This window comes from Euleptes europaea, chromosome 2 (genome assembly GCF_029931775.1).
Source record: "Euleptes europaea isolate rEulEur1 chromosome 2, rEulEur1.hap1, whole genome shotgun sequence".
NCBI lineage: Eukaryota > Metazoa > Chordata > Lepidosauria > Squamata > Sphaerodactylidae > Euleptes > Euleptes europaea.
Window position 1 is genome coordinate 59,230,873 of NC_079313.1, and position 17,068 is coordinate 59,247,940.

Genomic DNA, 17,068 nt, shown 5'->3' on the forward strand with positions numbered 1-17,068 from the left:
AGGCAGCAGCTATGGCTGCAACGCTCTCACCCCAGCGAAGGCAGGAGAAGAACTGGAAGGGGAGGTGTTCCTCGCCAGGAGACAGGAAGTTGTTAGTTTAGTCCTGCCTACCCCTAGCAATGGGCAAGAAACACCCAAAGATCAAGATGCCCTTCCTTCAGAGCGGGAAAAGAGTGGTCTAACCTGTGAGGGGGTTTGCTTGGGATCTTGGGACACACAGGAAATTGGCTGTAAGTTGTTCTGCGCAGAGACTCATAGCATGTACAAATTCCCCCAAAAGTCCTCTCCTGTTTTAACATGCATACATTTTACAACTAATGTGAGGTGTCACACAAGATGAAGTCACACAAGATGAAGAAGTTATATAAACACACACACAGAAATGGCTGAAAGGATGCAAAAATTGCTCGGTGATAAATTAATTCTAAGACTCAGGGCAGAAATCCAGATTACAGCACTTGCAAAGATTATATATGATAGGAAAAGGTTACACCGGTTTTTTTAACTTGAACTTCATGCATTTCATACTTCTATAATTTCTATCAGCCATTCACCTGTTATTATGCATAGTAAACTCTTATTCTTCAGAAAAGAATTACAAAAAGGATGAAATAGTTTGAATTACTTGAATTCAAATGCTGTATTTAATATTCCAGTTCTATAAAGCATGTGAAGGGTATGTGTCAATCTTGTAGTTAAAGCTGTTCAACGAGTATTTGCATGAAAGATGGTTGAAATGAAAAAGCTTTGGATGACTGGGGAGAAAAAACCTAGAAAATTTGTAATAATGGAAAAAGGATTTATTTTATGAGCCTGATTGTTAGAACTACAAAGGCAAGCATACATACGTATCTATACCGAACTGCTTCATTCTAAAAGGCAGCCAAAGAAAAGTCTGAAGGCAAATGCTCTTATTGAGCATCATGTAACACATGGGCTTACTGAAGGGTTCCTAGCCTAGGCTGGTGAGACCAGTATGTAGTTGAAAAACTGCCAATAATGCTAATTGACTTTTCAGGAGGCCGAGAGGGTATGATTGTCAGTATCACTAAGCAGGGGGCTTTGGACATACGGCCTTGGCTGCTGGCAAACATGTGTAGCTGCACCAAGGAGAAAATGCTGAAGAGCTGGTTGCTCAATTTGGCTGTTGTGAAGATAATTCATTGGCTTGGTTCAGATTAACCATGGTGATGTGACTAGCAGTGCTATCCTGAGTTACACCCATCTCAGTCCATTGCTCCCCTATATGCCCAGGGGATCCTCCAACCCACATACTGTCTTTCCCCATGCCCCCTTCCCTTATGCAATACTCAATAATTAAAGACTTCCATAGAAAACATACTTCATTGTTACGCCACCACCTTTAAACTATGGTTTGCTTTCTTCCCTCCAAGCCGGAACTCCAAACCATGGCTTATTACTGGCTTACAGGGAAGATAGTGTGCCGCTTGCCACAGAAGTTCTTATTTACTGAACTATTTGCAAAGGATGTAGGAAGAGGAAAGGAGTACACAAGTTCAAGGATCCCCAGTTCCATTCATATAAAGACAAGCCATGTTTAATGGGAGAGAAATCCCTTGGAAGTTATTTCAATGTAATTAATGTAACTGTGTTTAATGTGTGTGTGTAAAGTGCTGTCAAGTTGCAGCCAACTTATGGCGACCCCTTTTGGGGTTTTCATGGCAAGAGACTAACAGAGGTGGTTTGCCATTGCCTTCCTCTGCACAGCAACCCTGGTATATCCTTGGTGGTCTCCCATCCAAATACTAACCAGGGCTGACTCTGCTTAGCTTCTGAGATCTGACGAGATCAGGCTAGCCTGGTCCATCCAGGTCAGGCACTGCGTTTAATACCACAGTCTAAAAATGTATCTCTCCCCCACCCCCATACTCTTCTGTTTCTGAGTTCCCATGTACTCTAGGAACAGTACTTCAGGGAGCTGAGTGGGAGGAGGGAATTGGCAACAATTACCACTCTCTTTGGAGGGCAGGAGTTATGCTGGTGGAAAACAACCTTTGGATTCAGCACTCAGAATTCAGCTGTTGACTAAAGTAAGAAAACAAAAACTCACTCACTGTTTGTGACTGTGCTGTTTTCTGTATCTACTTGTAGGAAAGATCAGTAGAAACAAACTGCACATACATTTAAAAACACACACCAGAAAAAGCATTTTGTTAAAGAGAAATATATTCTTGAATATTTTACCTGAATAATTGGTCTCATTGCAGGCAATGATATTGCCAAGGTATATCTAGTATATTACTAATATTCCCATGATAAATGTCTCTACAGAATGTTCAGGAAGCGTGCATTGCAAGCAACACTGCTTAAAATGAATTACAATTGGAGAATTTAAAAACAAAGTTTTGTGATGAAATATTATTATGTTTACTAGAAAAGTGAAGTGTTCAAAAAGTCAGGCTTCAGCTGTTGTATTCCAGTCAATTTTGCCCCTCCTCCTCCCTTGCAAAGGTGGCAGTCAGAGCGGAGCTTGCTTCATGCATACAATATAGTATTGTGTTCTGAAAGCACTCGCCAACTTTCCTATTGGAGTTTGTGCTCATCAACAATTTAGAAAGACACTTTTAAGTACAGAGCTTTTTTGGTCTCTTCAAAACAAATAATCCTGAATAGGAGAATATTGTTAGAGCTACCATTCATCTTTTGAAAAACTTTTAAGTGGCTTGCAATCAAACTTCTAATTAATAAGTTCTGTTCCCCACTAGAATTAAAACCCGAAAACATAATAACATTCAAGAAAATTTGCCTCTTTGTGTTTTTATAGATTTGAAATATTTCATTAATTTATTTCATCAAAAGAATAGTTTATCTGCATTTTTTGCATTATTAATGTTATGCTACAATAACATTGCTAATGCAGTTTCATTATTTCTACTTCACTGAAACACAAAAAATGTGTATTGCTTAGTACTGGATTTCTCAAAGCCTGAAAGCAATCAATCCTCTTCAAATTAAAGAACAGTAAAGCTGTACCATTTTCACACATTTTTTACAAATCAGATTTCTCTTTCAGTCTCTGAAGAGTAATTTCTTCGTAAAGTTGCTGCCTGAACTTCAACATGTCTTCTATGTCTTTGTAGTGAAGCATTTCTTCAACGGACAATAGCTTAAAGCCACCCAGACGAAAAGGTGACATGTTCTTCACCGAGTCTAAAATCTTTAATGACACTTCCACTGAATCGCTTGAAGTGGAGCAAACAGGGAAAATCCGAACTGTCCATAAACCTAAAGCTGTCTTATGACCAGAAAAAAGCTGGTCTGAAACTCTGAGGCCCCAGAGCTTGAAGCACTCTACAAGGCTGACTCCAAAATAATGAAGCAGGTGCATATCAGACAACTTTGTCACATACTTTTTCAAGTTGTCTTCTATACCAAACACCATGCTCGCATACATTACCTCGCCATCAATCCTCACGCTTAGTGTTGTCATGAATGTGTTTGGTGGTAGGAGTGCTTTTGTATCAATACAACAGCCGCTGATGATACTGCTAGTTCCCACAGAAACCTCGGATCCCAGCCTGGAGTACTCAACTAATGAGCCCGGTGCAACCGAACTCATGGGACTGAGTATGCTATGAATAATACACGCTGATTTCTCCGAATCTTCTGCACTCTTTGGACAGATGCTGAAAATGTTCCGCAGCAAACCCATTTCCCATTTCAGCTTTCTATCAGAAGTGAAATGAAACAAGTACTCGCGTGTAGTCCCTATGTGATAGAATTTGGAGTTATTTAACAATATGACATTGAGAGGCAATCCTTTCAGAAGACTAAATATTTTCTCTCTGATTTCCACTAGACGTGATCCTTCTTCTGAGACGTTTTCTATGTTTTTTACATAGTCTCGTGTTGCTCCAGGTCCCAGTGCCTGCAGAAAGTCACCATAGGCATCTATTTCACAGCAAAGCTTGCCCATTTGTTTATAAAATGTCAACAACAGTTTTGCAGTGGCGTGATGAATGTAAAACAGACTATCTGTATACACATACTCAGAGTTCAATGTTGAATCTTCTGTCCCTCCAGGAGATGACTGACTCATTAAACATACTGCTCCAGACTGATGCATGTTCTCAATGCTAGGCTTATGCAGGAAACGATTACAAGACCGGTATTCAAGATCTCCCTTTTCTGTCAAATGAGAAGATGGCTCCAGTACAAATACACCATGAGTCATACCAATGGTCAAACTGGAAGGATGAGCTAATGCAGTAAATCCAGGTTGATCAAACCTGATGGAGTCTGTTTCTCCAATATTATAAAGCTCAATGTCATCTGCACAAGTAATCAGAACACCTGGATTCATCTGGATGGGAAAATCAATATACATAGCCAGTTTTAAATCCAGCATCTGGTAAACTGGGTCCCCAAAAGGCAAAGCTGTGAAAATTTTTCCCAGGGCACTTGCATTAGGTAAACGTTGACTATAGCCACCTTAAAACAAACAAACAAGAAAATCTATTATTGTTTATAATTCCCAAACATGTTAATTCACATAAACACACCTTAACAGATGACACTCAAGTCTTATTCACATAAAAACGTCATGAAAAAAGGTTAGCACAAGTTGGTTTTCCCTCATTATTTTTTTATACTTTTCTAGAATTCTTCCTCCATGTCCTTCCTTCTATATGAAGTGACGAAACTTAGAGAGAGAGAGAGGGGGAGAGGGAGGGAGAGAGAAAGAGAGAGGGAGATAGAGGAAGGGAGGGAGGGAGAGAGAGAGAAAGAGAGAGATTTCTCTTACTGCCCCTATCTCTGGAATATAGATTTTCAATAGGAGGCTATGTCCCCCCTCTCTGGCCTGCTTTAGGAAGCAGACTTGATCAAGCATTTGGCTGAAGCCCTCCTTTTTATTGTTATGGATTGATGGTTTTATGCTGATGACTGCGGTTTTTATTGATTGTGTTTTATTTTTCAATTTTATTGTAAACCATTTTGAGCACATTGTTAGAGAGGAGGGATATGAATATTAAATAAATAAATGGTGAGCTGTGGTGTGGAGACATAAGAATCTATGGGTGTAGAACTAACCTATTACAATAAAGTTTTCTTGAAATTTTTGGAGGCTCTACTTTTACATAAATTTATAATTAATTTTTTTAAAATATAGGTGCATACTATGACACAATCTTTTATGCAATCATAATCCCAAGAGTATTGCTAGCAGTTATTTACTTAGAAGTTAAAAATCATATAAATCACATCAAAGTTTAGAATACCAATCTAATAAAATTGCCGGTAGAAACCTTATAAGTATAATTCATACTAGATCCCTTCCCCTAAAAATCACTGCACTACAGAATCAAGACTCTTTAAAAGTTCTGTTTTACAGCCCTTGCAAAACTGCAGGAGCGATAGGGCCTTCCTAGCTTCTTTTGGAAGGCTGTTCGAAAGGGCTGGAGCTCCTACAGAGAATGCCAATGAATGAGCAGGAATAGAACACATCGTTGCAGGGCATATAATAACCAACAGTTGCTGCTGTGCTGACTAAATTTACCAAATGGCTTATATCAGGTATGTATGTGCCAGGTCATGAAGGCCTTTAAAGGAATTGGACTCAGAAACTAATAGACACCCAATGCAAAGATTGCAAGATACATGTGATATGATGTAACATCTACATGAAAATTCTTTTTCTCCTTAACAGCCAAGTCATGTGGGTCTGTGGAAGTCCCGAAGAAGGTAATAGGATGGATGCAGGCTGATAAACTGAAGCAAAATTAATACAAGATAGAAGTACTTCTGGTCAATAACAAAGCTGCTCAAGGACTGAAGGGTCAGACCCTCCTAGAAAGGGTTGCACTCTCTGAAGAAGCACGTTCATAGTCCGGGGGTTGCTACAGTAAGATTACAGTAATGCACTCTACATGAACCTGCCTTTGAAAACTGCTTAGGAACCAACTGGTCCAGAATGTGGCAGCTCAGTTATTGTCAGGGGTTGGAAATAGAGATCCCATCACCCCTGTCTTGCAAGATCTACATTAGCTGCCCATCTATTTCAGGGCATAACTCAAAGTGCTCATTCTTACCTATAAGGCCCTAAATGGCTTGGGGCAAAGGTATTTGAAGGACTGTCTCCTTCCATATTGTCCAGCCCACCAGCTGAGGTCCTCCTCACAAGCCCTGCTCTCTGTGTCTCCACCTATAGAGGCAAGGCAGATGGCAACCAGAGACAGGGCTGATTTCAAAGATTCCAACAGCAGCAAGTGATCTACTGTATCAAAAAGAGGCCAACAAATCCAGGAGGACCAGTAGGGAGGCATTTCACTACTGTTAATGGAGACAGGCCACCAAAGTCATCTTGTCCGAAAGGCAGGCCTGAAGCCAGACTGAAACAGTACAAGGCCAGATACATCATATAGATATTCCTGTAACTGCACAGCCACTACCTGTTCAATAATCTTTCCCCCAAATGGCATGTTATCAATTGACCTATAGTTAGCTAACACTTGAGCATCCGATGTGTGCTTTTTCAACAAAGATCTAATCACTGCTTCCTTAAACACTTCAGGTGCTTAATCCTCCATAACACTATATGTAGCAACTCTTTGCAAGATTTCATGAGCTATGATGGGCAAGAGTCCAAACTAGATGTAGTATCTCTAACAGAACCCAGAACTCTGTTGACATCCCTCAGAAAAAGAAGACTGAAGGGACCAGACGGAACAGCAGACACCACTACTGCAGAAGCTAAGTTGGCATCCAGGTCAGATTGGATCTGAAATATTTTATCAGCAAAGTATAGCAGAAAAACATCAAACCAAAAGGCTACATTGCTATTGTCTGTGACTCCATTGTAGGAGTGACTCCATTGTAAGAGATGCCTCAAATCTAACAAAAATTACAGTGAAGGAACCCTACAAGAAGCTGGAAGAGGGTCCCAGGATGCAACCCTATCAACCACAGTCAGAGCCTGTCATTCCAAGTCCCCACCAAAGACTCAACAGAGTCACCACCAAGGTTTCTAAATCCTCCAGGGCATCTTGGAATCGACAAATTTCCAATGCAGGAATGGCAGCTTTCAAATATGGCTAATGAACAAAAAACACTGCAAAGGAAGAAGCTTCCCAGTCCCTTCAAGTTGGGAACAGAGAGGAATTGAAAGAGAAAAAATGAAATATAGCTCAACACATGATAACTATTTCAAGTACACTGAAAAGTCATCATGCGCTGAAGGCCTGTGAATCCAATACCATGCATCACAAATAAGTTGCAATCACCTTTTCAACTCTAACTATAGCTGAGAGAAACTTTGTTGAATGTTGGTACCGATCATTCTATGCTTCTTCCTCTAAGGTGTCAAAGTGTCCAGAGGGCAGTTTTAATAATCTTTCCAGCCTATAATGTTGGGGTAATTTAACTTAAACAAATCAATCTAATTTGAATTTAATTTTACAACAATGAAAATCCCAATTCACCTTCATTTTTTATCTTTTCCCCCAACATAAAAAAATACATAATGCAAGAGAAGTGTAATTCAAAGGAAAAGATTACCGGAGTGGATTAATATGACAGTAAAAGAATCCCATTTGTCACCATAATGCTCTTCCAAGCACTGAAGGACATGAAGTGTTGATCCACCATTTCCTACAAAACATTTCAACAAAATTCTTCAGGTTAAAATGGATAGTCAACTTGTACATTTTCAATGTGAGATCAATGAACTGGGCTGGTTTGCTATAGGTTTGATGAAAAGCTTTTCTCTGGTGGCACCTGTGTCATTTCAAAGTGTCATTCAGCCATGAAGCTTACTAGTTGCTGGGTCCTGGCCTGACTTATCTCACAGGATGCTGGGAGATAAAATAGGAACACCTATGTGCTATCTAGAGGTCCCTAGAGGACGTGGGATACAAATGTGATAAATTTTTTTTAAAAAGGTTTATCTAGGGGAAAAGATATTGCAGGTTTCTGTTAGACTTGTACTTTTTCTGATACATCAGTCTGATTTTAGTCCATTGACATAAATGCAAAATATTTGAATGCTTGTAGATTGCAATACCTTACTTCAGATATTAATTTTCCAAAACAAACAAACAAAAAAACCCCGATGCTGTAATCACAGTATAAAAAATTGCAAAAAAACCCCCAAGGTTTTATTATGGTTATCACCAGAAAGAGACCCAGAAAGTATGGACTCGTCCATAGTTGGCAGTGGGGAAACTTTGATTGCTTGTATGGGGATGCACTACCAAATTATCACCTCTTTCTGTTAACTCTGAAACTCAATGACTGCTGTGATGTCCACATTATTCATCAAGTCATGCAAGACAAGGGAGGACCAACCATCATTTGCATGATCCATGGAGTGCACAATCCACTGAGAGTAGTTCTTTTCTTACATCAAAGCAGAAGTCACAGAGAAATTTTAAAAAATGTTTCAATTAGAAACACTATGAATTGCAGAGTACAAAACAGACAACAGCTATGTCAGCTGGCATTTCATGTTCTTGTTTCTTAAGAAGGTTGCCACCCAAAACAACCACCATCATCCAGTTCCTCCAAGTCACCATAAATCTGACGAGAAGGCATCAAGAATAATACCTAACCTAGGATAAACCTTAATGGATCTATTCAACTACTATCGTCCAAAAGAACATCTGACTCATTAATACTGATGGGAGTTACACACTTGAATCAAAAGAAGCATAATAATAGTATTTGAACATATTTTTGGAGATTTAATTAATATAATTCAGCTTCTAATGGCATTCTGGAAATCGTTCAGCAAAAGAGATACAGCTGTCATAATGTACACCAGAAAGAGAACCTTTTTGTCTGTCTAAAAATTAATCAAATTATAGTGAATATTTAAACTACAAACTGGCTGCGATTCTGCTCACCAGATGACTGAAAAGTTAAGAAACCTGCAAATGTATGCCAATATCTAGCTATTGGGGGGGGGGGGACACACAAAAAAACCCTTCTAATTTCAATGGAAGTAGTTAACTGTGGTTTGATTATTATTATTTTGTTTAGTTTTTTGCCTCTAATATTAACAAGATGTTCTGTAAAGTACTTACCAATTTTTGGTCCAGGAGGATCTACAAAAACATGGTAATGAACACCGAAAGGTAGTTCCTTTCTCTTCAGCTTTTCTGATAACTGTTGTTGATATGCAATTTCCTGTTTTTTGTCAACTGCTGTTATTACAACCACATCCCAAAATTCTCCAGTTGGTACAATTTTACCTGTTTGAAACCAAGAACGTTATTGTGAGAGATAGAAAAGTTGCTTAGGACACAGAGGGCCTGAAAGCATGTTGGCACTATTAGTAAAATATCTTCTCTCCCATCAGATACTGGAATGCTGACACCCCCAGCCTCCTCTGCCTATCAGAACAGATGTTGTAGCTTGTCATTTCACCCATTCTCATTACATGCCATTCAGCCGAACATCCCTTCCAGGTCTCTTAGAAAACTGTAATTACACACTGGGATAAGCTACTGCTTTTCACCCACTATTATTTCTTTCTTGGCCCCAAGCTTACCAGACTCCGCAAACAGCAGCCATCTGATATGGTAATTTGAATTACTGTCCATTCATACAGATCTTTGTTACCTGTCACATAATACTTTCTTTCCATTTTTGCCAAATGCACATTGCTAAATGATACAGAAAGGTTCTTGTAGTTTGCTAAAGGCTGCACGCTGTGAGGCAAGCTACATGCTATACTCAAACCCATCAATTTCATTATTATAATTAAGCTATTTGTGTGCTACCCTTCTGCCTAATTTTGGCCCTTAAGGTGGTGAACAATTAAAAAAGAATAAAAATGAACGTATAAAAACAGTACATATTAATAAAACCAATGATTTAAAGACAAACAAGAAGGAAGGTCAGCATGGCTATGCCAGACAAAACAGAAAAGACAATGATCAATGAGGAGAGATGTGGGAAGGGAATTCTGTAATTTTGGTACCATGACCAAGAAGGACCTTTTTCGGGTTACCACCCATATAGCCTCAGGTGATGAAGCAGGGCCTCTGAAGATTATCACAGTGGCTATTCATATGAAAACAGACCTTAAGGTATGTAGGTCCCAAGCCACATAGGGCTTTAAGGGTCAATATCAGCACCTAGGATTGGGCCTGGAAATAAACTGGAAGCTGGTGTAGATGGAACAAGACTGGAATTATATGATTGCTATGAACCACTTCAGACAGCATTCTCACTGCAGCATTCTGTACCTACTATAGTTTCCAGACACTTTTTAAAGGGCAGCCTCACTTCAATTAATGTTACTATCATATACTAAGCCATGTACAGTCTTGGACCCTCATATCTACAGGACCACCTCCTATATTCTGCTCATGTGTTCAGGGCCCTCTTCAGGTGCCAGCTTACTGTGACCCCCACCTTGTGGAATGGCCTGCCTGAGGATGTCAGAAAGGCTCCACACTGTCTTTCCACAAAATACATAAAAGAGCAAAACTATAACAGTCTGGTTCAGGAATGGGCTTTATAAAGGGAAATATGCATTAGAAGCATGTGTAGACTATACCACAGTGAACAGGATGCATTTATCAGTTTGCTGTAGATTTTATCCTGTTGTCACATTTTCCACTTATGTAATATCATTTTTCTGAATTGCATCTGCACTATCATGCTTGTTCATATTTCTGTAATCCTAATACATTGTTTTTTAGATGTCTTCTCATATGGACTGTATCGAGATACATTTTGTAATGTAACCTATCTTGAGTCTCAGTGAGAAATGTGTACTGTAAACAGTAAATAAATAAAATGTGCAACAATGACAAGATCTCTCTTAAAAAGTCATTTTTGGAGGGAGCACCTAATACCTGAGAAATGACAGTGTTTGCGTGCTTAATCCTTTTTCCCAACCACCATTTCTAAACTCTGGCTTCAATCTTGAACACGCTGACTAGGAAGTAAGACTCATTGAACTCGGTGAGATTTGCTTCTCGGCAAGCATGCTTTTGATTGCATGCAAACCTCTTTGCATTTTTTCACATAGGGGTTTTAAATCAAAACATGTATTGGACCCTTACTTCCCCATTCCTCTCTATCAACTGCACCTTTCCAGAGCAGCTTTTAAAACAAGGAAGTGGACTTTGGACTAATACATGCTTCTAATGCATATTTTGGCCTTGTGTGTGTGTGTGCTGTCAAGTCACAGCTGACTTCTGGCAACCCCTACAGTTTTTAAGGCAAGATGTTCAGAGGTGGTTTGCCATTGCCTGCCTCTGCATGGGCTGAGAGAGTTCTGAGAGAAATGTGACTGGCTTAAGGTCACCCTGCAGGCTTCACGTGGAGGAAATACACAAAAATATTTCCGAGTCATAACCTGGGGGTATATCTTATGCACCATTGAACTCAGAAACAAGGAGGCTATGACTTATCCTTGGGCCAGTCACACTCCCAGTCTAACCTATCTCACAGGGTTGTGAGGATAAAATGGAGGGCAGGAGAATGATGTATGCTACTTTAGATCCCCAATGGTACAAGTGAATTTAAATAAAGAACTAAATAATTAAATTATTACTTTCATTCTTTCCAGATTTCTTGTGTTCCCCATATATTACAGTATGCAGGCTTGGATGTTTTGCATAGAAGATGAGAAAGGCAACTCTGCTTAGGACACATTCTTACGTTAGAAATTTCACATAGGTTGCTGAAAAATGTTTTTGTATAGTGACAGAGCCAGCGTGTTGTAGTGGTTAAGAGCAGAGGTTTGGAGCGGAGGACTCTGATCTGGAAAACCGGGTTTGATTCCCCTCCACTCCACATGAGCAGCAGAGACTAATCTGGTGAACTGGATTCCCCCCCCCACTCCTACACATTAAGCCAGCTGGGTGACCTTGGACTAGTCACAGCTCTCTTAGAGCTCTCTCAGCCCCACCCACCTCACAGGGTGTCTGTTGTGGAAAGGGGAAGGGAAGGTGATTGTAAGCAGGTTTGATTCTTCCTTAAGTGGTAGAGGAAGTCGGCATATAAAAACCAACTCCTCTTCTTATTCCTGCCTGCAGTATTTGCATACCTCTTACCTATCTGACCAATTCTCATGGATGGAGAGGCAATTCAGCTAATCCACATAACAAATGCTAGGACACCCACATGGAGATATAGCCACACAGACGCATTTTGGGTAGCCTCATGTGAGTTGTCACATAAGAATCAACTACATCCTGACAATCCAAAGGGATCTAGCCTCCTCAGTTCCATTAATACCTGGGTTTGCTTAGATCTGATATTAGCGTTTGCTGCATTTCAAGTATGAAGAAAACCTAAACAAAATCCACCAACTGCTTATTATCTTTGAAAAGTTACTGCTCATTGTCACAAGCTGGGAAAGGATATTTGAAGATGGCATGGGGAAACTTTTGTTGCCTTTCTGAGGATGTAATGTATTCATGCAAGGCGAACAGACGATGCCTAGGTGCCTGACTACCTAATCAGTCTCTCTTGAAACCCAAATATTTCTCTACTAAGAGGAAGGACAGGCTGCTTTGATTAAAGAACTAACACTGCTATCCTAAGAACACTTTCCTGGGAGTAAGCTCCTTTGAATAGACCTGAGTAGGGTTCTGCTTAGGATTGCTCTTCGTTCACCTTACCCTTTGCCTTTCAAAAGAATAGGAATATTTCCTTGCCGGAGGGAAGGAGTCAATTTTGAGGCCTCTCTTGCTCCTGCTGCAGAGGTCTGTTGTTCTTATTTTTAGGCCTTTCTGATAGCTATTGGAGAAACACAGATTTACAGCTTGAGAGTTAACTGCTCTCTCCTCTTACACATCAGAAAATATAAAAAGAAAACACAAGCTGTAGTAAGACATAATTCCTTCCCTCATGCTAGGAACAATTCTTACTCATTTGATGGCCTGTCAAAAACAGGACCCCATCACATGTTGGCAACTTGCATATCTGTGTTTTCAGGCAGGAGATAATTACAATCATTGATTTGGGATGAAATCGCTCCCATACGCACAGGGGTAGGACAGCTCAAACTGGGGCACGCGCCTACTAGAGGAAGTAAACAACCGAAATCAAAACTGCTTGTCTTCTCTCTGTGTTGACACATCATAAGCATTTCTTTATCAGAACCTAAACCCTGTGTTTTTAAGAGAGTCGGACACCATTTAAGAGTGCACGATGAGACACACCTCAGAAGTAAACCCACTGCATGGAATGGACTTTGCTCTGAGGAAATGGTACATAGGATTGCAGCCTGAGCCCCACACACTACCCTTGTCAGCTCTGGACCTCTGGCCAGCTTTCAACTTATGCTTCTCACAACAAAGACGACTGGAAGAGTTGCTTCCTTGCCAGGGCATACTGGCTGTTAAGGCGACCGGGGAAAGCCTCGGCGGGCCAGTACCATCCGGCCCCAGGGACCACTCCCCGAGCTAGGGCCACCCTAGCTGTGGGAGGGGCAGGAGCCCTGGCCAGAGACGGGAGGGCCGCAGTCCGGGGAAGTAGGGTTGCCAACCTCCAGGTCCTAGCTGGAGATCTCCTGCTATTACAACTGATCTCCAGGCCACAGAGATCCGCTCACCTGGAGAAAACGGCCGCTTTGGCCATTGGACCCTATGGCATTGACGTCCCTCCCCTTTTAAACCCCGCCCTCCTTAGGCTCCGCCCCAAAACCTCCCGCCGATGGCAAAGAGGGACCTGGCGTCCCCATAGTGATGGAGAGGTGGGACCGCCCCTCCCAAACCCGCTTAGCCCGGCGACGGCCAGGGACGGGACGGGGCGCTCCGACTCGCCTCACGCAGCCCCGCCCCCTGTTGCGGGCGGGGCCTTCCTCCTCCTCCGCCCCGCCCCTGCTCCTCGCACAAGTTGTTATGGCATTCACAATATCCCCACACGGCTCTGATCCGTTTTAATGTGCCTCGTCCACATTCTCTTTCGCAGCGCGCTGCAATACGAGCCCAAAAGGCGTGGGCGGCAAGAGAGGCTCTTGCTACTGCGCATGCTCGGAAATATGACCAGAGCGGCGCTTGCAGTCGCTCCGCCCTCCCGGGCAACGAGCTCCTCGAGCGGGCCGCCCCGCTCTCAAGGCAGTGGTGGGGAGGCCAAGCGAGCGGACGCGGTCGGAAGCCAGCCGCGCAGCGCCAAGCCCCCCTCCCCGCTGCCGCCCGGCCGCACCTCTGAGCCGGGCGAACTTCTCCAGCCGCTTCCGAGTGGCCCGTTGCAGCCAAACCTCCGGCTCCGCGCCGAGCAGCATGGCGCCGCCTCTCCCGCCGGCGTCCCCCCGCTCGCTTCCGGAGTGAGAGCGCCGAGGCCGCCTCCCCTTCCCCTCTTGCCCCGGAGGGGAGGGGCCGTGGCTCAGTGGTAGAGCATCTGCTTGGTGTGCAGAAGGTCGCAGGTTCAATCCCCGGCCTCTCCCGTTAAATGGACCAGGCAAGTAGGTGATGTGAAAGACCTCTGCCTGAGACCCTGGGGAGCCGCTGCCGGTCTGAGTTCACAGTACCGACTTTGATGGACCAAGGGTATATTCAGTAGAAGGCCGCTTCATGGAGTCATGGAGAGGAGCTCGGTTGCCTGGGCAACCGCCGGCGGCTTCCGTTCCAGCCGCTGGAGATTCTCCTGCGGGCGGTTGGAGGGGGCGGCGAGCCTGTTCGTCGGCGTCTGCAGGGTAGTCTGGTCAACCAAGCACGGGTTTTCACGAACGTGAGAATTTCCCCCAGGTTCCATAATGCAAGGAGGTGTGTGAGTTATAAACGAAGTGTGCATGGCTGCTCCAGTAGCACCGGAAAGACTAACCTTTCAGGCGGGGATGAGCTTTCCTGAGCTACAGCTCGCTCCCGGAAGCTCATATCCTGCCCAAAGTTTTGTTGGTCTTTAAGGTGCTACTGGCTCAGTGGTGGAGCTTCTGCTTGGCATGCAGAAGGTCCCAGGTTCAGTCTCCGGTTAAAGGGAATAGGCAGGTAGGTGATGTGAAAGACCCCTCCCTGCCTGAGACCCTGGAGAGCCGCTGCCGGTCTGAGTAGGCAATGGTGACTTGGATGGACCAAGGGTCTGATTCAGTAGAAGGCAACTTCATGTGTTCGTCTGCATATATACATTATACACTGGGTAAATTAGTCATGAAACCTACCAGGAAGAGGCCTGGGGCTTCCTTCTCCACTGGAGCCATGTAATACCAGGGGGCTACCCTACTGCCAGGGCCACCCCAGCCCCCAAAGTAGGGCTGCTAGGTGAGGCTTGGGGAGCCTCACCTAGCTGCTAGGTGAGCCCTTGGCCCACAGAACCAGAAATCACCACAAAGTCATATAGAGTCCAAACAGATGGCTTTTACTGGTCAAATAGGCATACAGTGCAAACGAATAAAATGACAGCTATGAGAGGCTCACTAGCTGGGAGATATTATAAGGCAGGAAAGGCGGGAGATTACACGCACAGGCTGAATACAGTTTCCCAGGAGCTGAGTTCCCAGGCCTAGGTATGCGACCTTGGGGGGCAGACAATACAGCGCAGAGACAGAGGCAATAACGAAACTGAGATAGCAGCCTGACATTCTGCTCCCCTCAAGGCCCCCTCCCAGTTCGCAAGGGGGCTGGCCTATCTGGGTAAGCAATGTGAAAGGCGTCGACGAGGTCGGGGGCGGAGGCATCCCGTGCGCGTACCCATTCGTCATAGGCAGGGGGGAAATGTTTCCAACGGACCAAATATTGTAGGTTGCCATGGTGAACACGGGAGTCAAGGATCTTGGAGACTTCGAAGTGTTCCTCCCCCCCCACCATGATGGGTTGCGCAGGAGGTGGGTCCGGATGCCACTGTGGAGAAGCAACATGGGGTTTGAGGAGGCTAATGTGGAAAACAGGATGCACACGCCTCAAGGATTTGGGGAGAGCCAGTTCCACCGTGACAGGGTTTATGACCCGGGTGATGGGGAAAGGGCCAATGTATTTAGCACTGAGCTTATGGCACGGTTGGGTGGAACGGAGATTTTTGGTGGAAAGGTAAACCAAAGTACCCACTTGCAGATCACCCCCGGGGGAGCGATGTTTGTCAGCTTGCGCTTTGTATTTACGTTTGGCCCGGTCGAGGTTGCTACCGAGCCAGGGCCAAGTGGTACGGAGGGCGTGTGCCCAGGAGGCAATGTCGGGGTTCCCCTCCCCCTCTATATCATCTGCAGGAGCGATGGGACTGAAATCTTGTCCATACACAGCAAAAAATGGGCTAAAACCTGTGGATTGATGCATGGCATTATTGTAGGCATATTCTGCTAAAGGTAACAGTTCCACCCAGTTATCCTGGTGGTAGTTAACATAACAGCGTAAATAACATTCAAGTACAGCATTGACACGTTCAGTTTGACCATCAGTTTGAGGATGGTATGCACTAGACAACCCTTGTTCCACTCCCACCAACTTGAGGAAAGCTTTCCAAAACTTAGAAACGAAACCACTTCCGCGGTCACAAATTATCTTACGCGGAAACGAATGTAAACGAAAGATATGCGTCACGAAGAGGCGGGCCAGTTTCTGAGCAGAGGGGATCCCTGCGCATGGAATCAAATGTATTTGCTTAGAAAACAAATCAGTAACAACCCACAACACAGTTTTACCCCCACTGAGAGGGAGATCAGTCATGAAGTCCATAGCAATCACTTCCCAAGGTTTGCTGGGCGTTTCAAGAGGTTGTAGCAGTCCCGGGGGTTTGCCCTGCGATCGTTTCGCAGCGGCACAAACGGGACAGCTGCGGATGAAGGAGTCAATGTCGGAACGCATTCCCCCCCACCAGAACTGTCTGCGCAATAAGTGAAGGGTTTTCAGAAACCCAAAGTGCCCAGCTGTTTTGGCTCCATGGGCTAAATGTAAAACGTCCTTCCGGAGAGCCTTGGGGACATACAATTTCGAGTCCTTGTACCAGGATCCTCCTTGTTCCAAAACACCAGGAGGTAGGGTATGAGCGGAACGTTCTAAAAGGCACTGGTCCCGAAGGACAGTTAAAAAGGACTCGGAGATGGGGATTTTGGAGGGGGCCCCCCCGTCGGCCATGGAGATCTTAGAAACAGTTATGGGGCTAGTGCTTACGTGCGGCGGCGCGCAGACTGCAGGCGGCTGGGCGGTCGGAGGGGTAG

At 43.8% G+C, this 17,068-nt stretch overlaps 1 protein-coding gene across 1 annotated transcript; it reads right to left on the reverse strand.

Moving 5' to 3' along the window:
- Window positions 1-2,574: 2,574 nt before the first annotated feature.
- On the reverse strand, window positions 2,575-14,206 carry FPGT (fucose-1-phosphate guanylyltransferase). The gene is made up of 4 exons (XM_056845669.1): window positions 14,128-14,206; window positions 9,042-9,209; window positions 7,516-7,608; window positions 2,575-4,452 (listed from the first exon to the last, which is right to left on the reverse strand). The coding sequence occupies exons 1-4, from the start codon at window positions 14,204-14,206 to the stop codon at window positions 3,011-3,013; spliced, it is 1,782 nt and encodes a 593-aa protein (XP_056701647.1). The 3' UTR covers window positions 2,575-3,010.
- Between the last annotated feature and the right edge of the window lie 2,862 nt (window positions 14,207-17,068).

Coding starts and splice junctions, on each gene's coding strand:
- FPGT (XM_056845669.1), bottom strand. CDS start 14,206: ATGCTGCTCGGCGCGGAGCCGGAGGTTTGGCTGCAACGGGCCACTCGG. Junction 9,210..14,127: donor GAAGTTCGCCCGGCTCAGAG/GTGCGGCCGGGC, acceptor GGTTTCAAACAG/GTAAAATTGTACCAACTGGA. Junction 4,453..7,515: donor TGTCATATTAATCCACTCCG/GTAATCTTTTCC, acceptor GTTTGTTTTAAG/GTGGCTATAGTCAACGTTTA.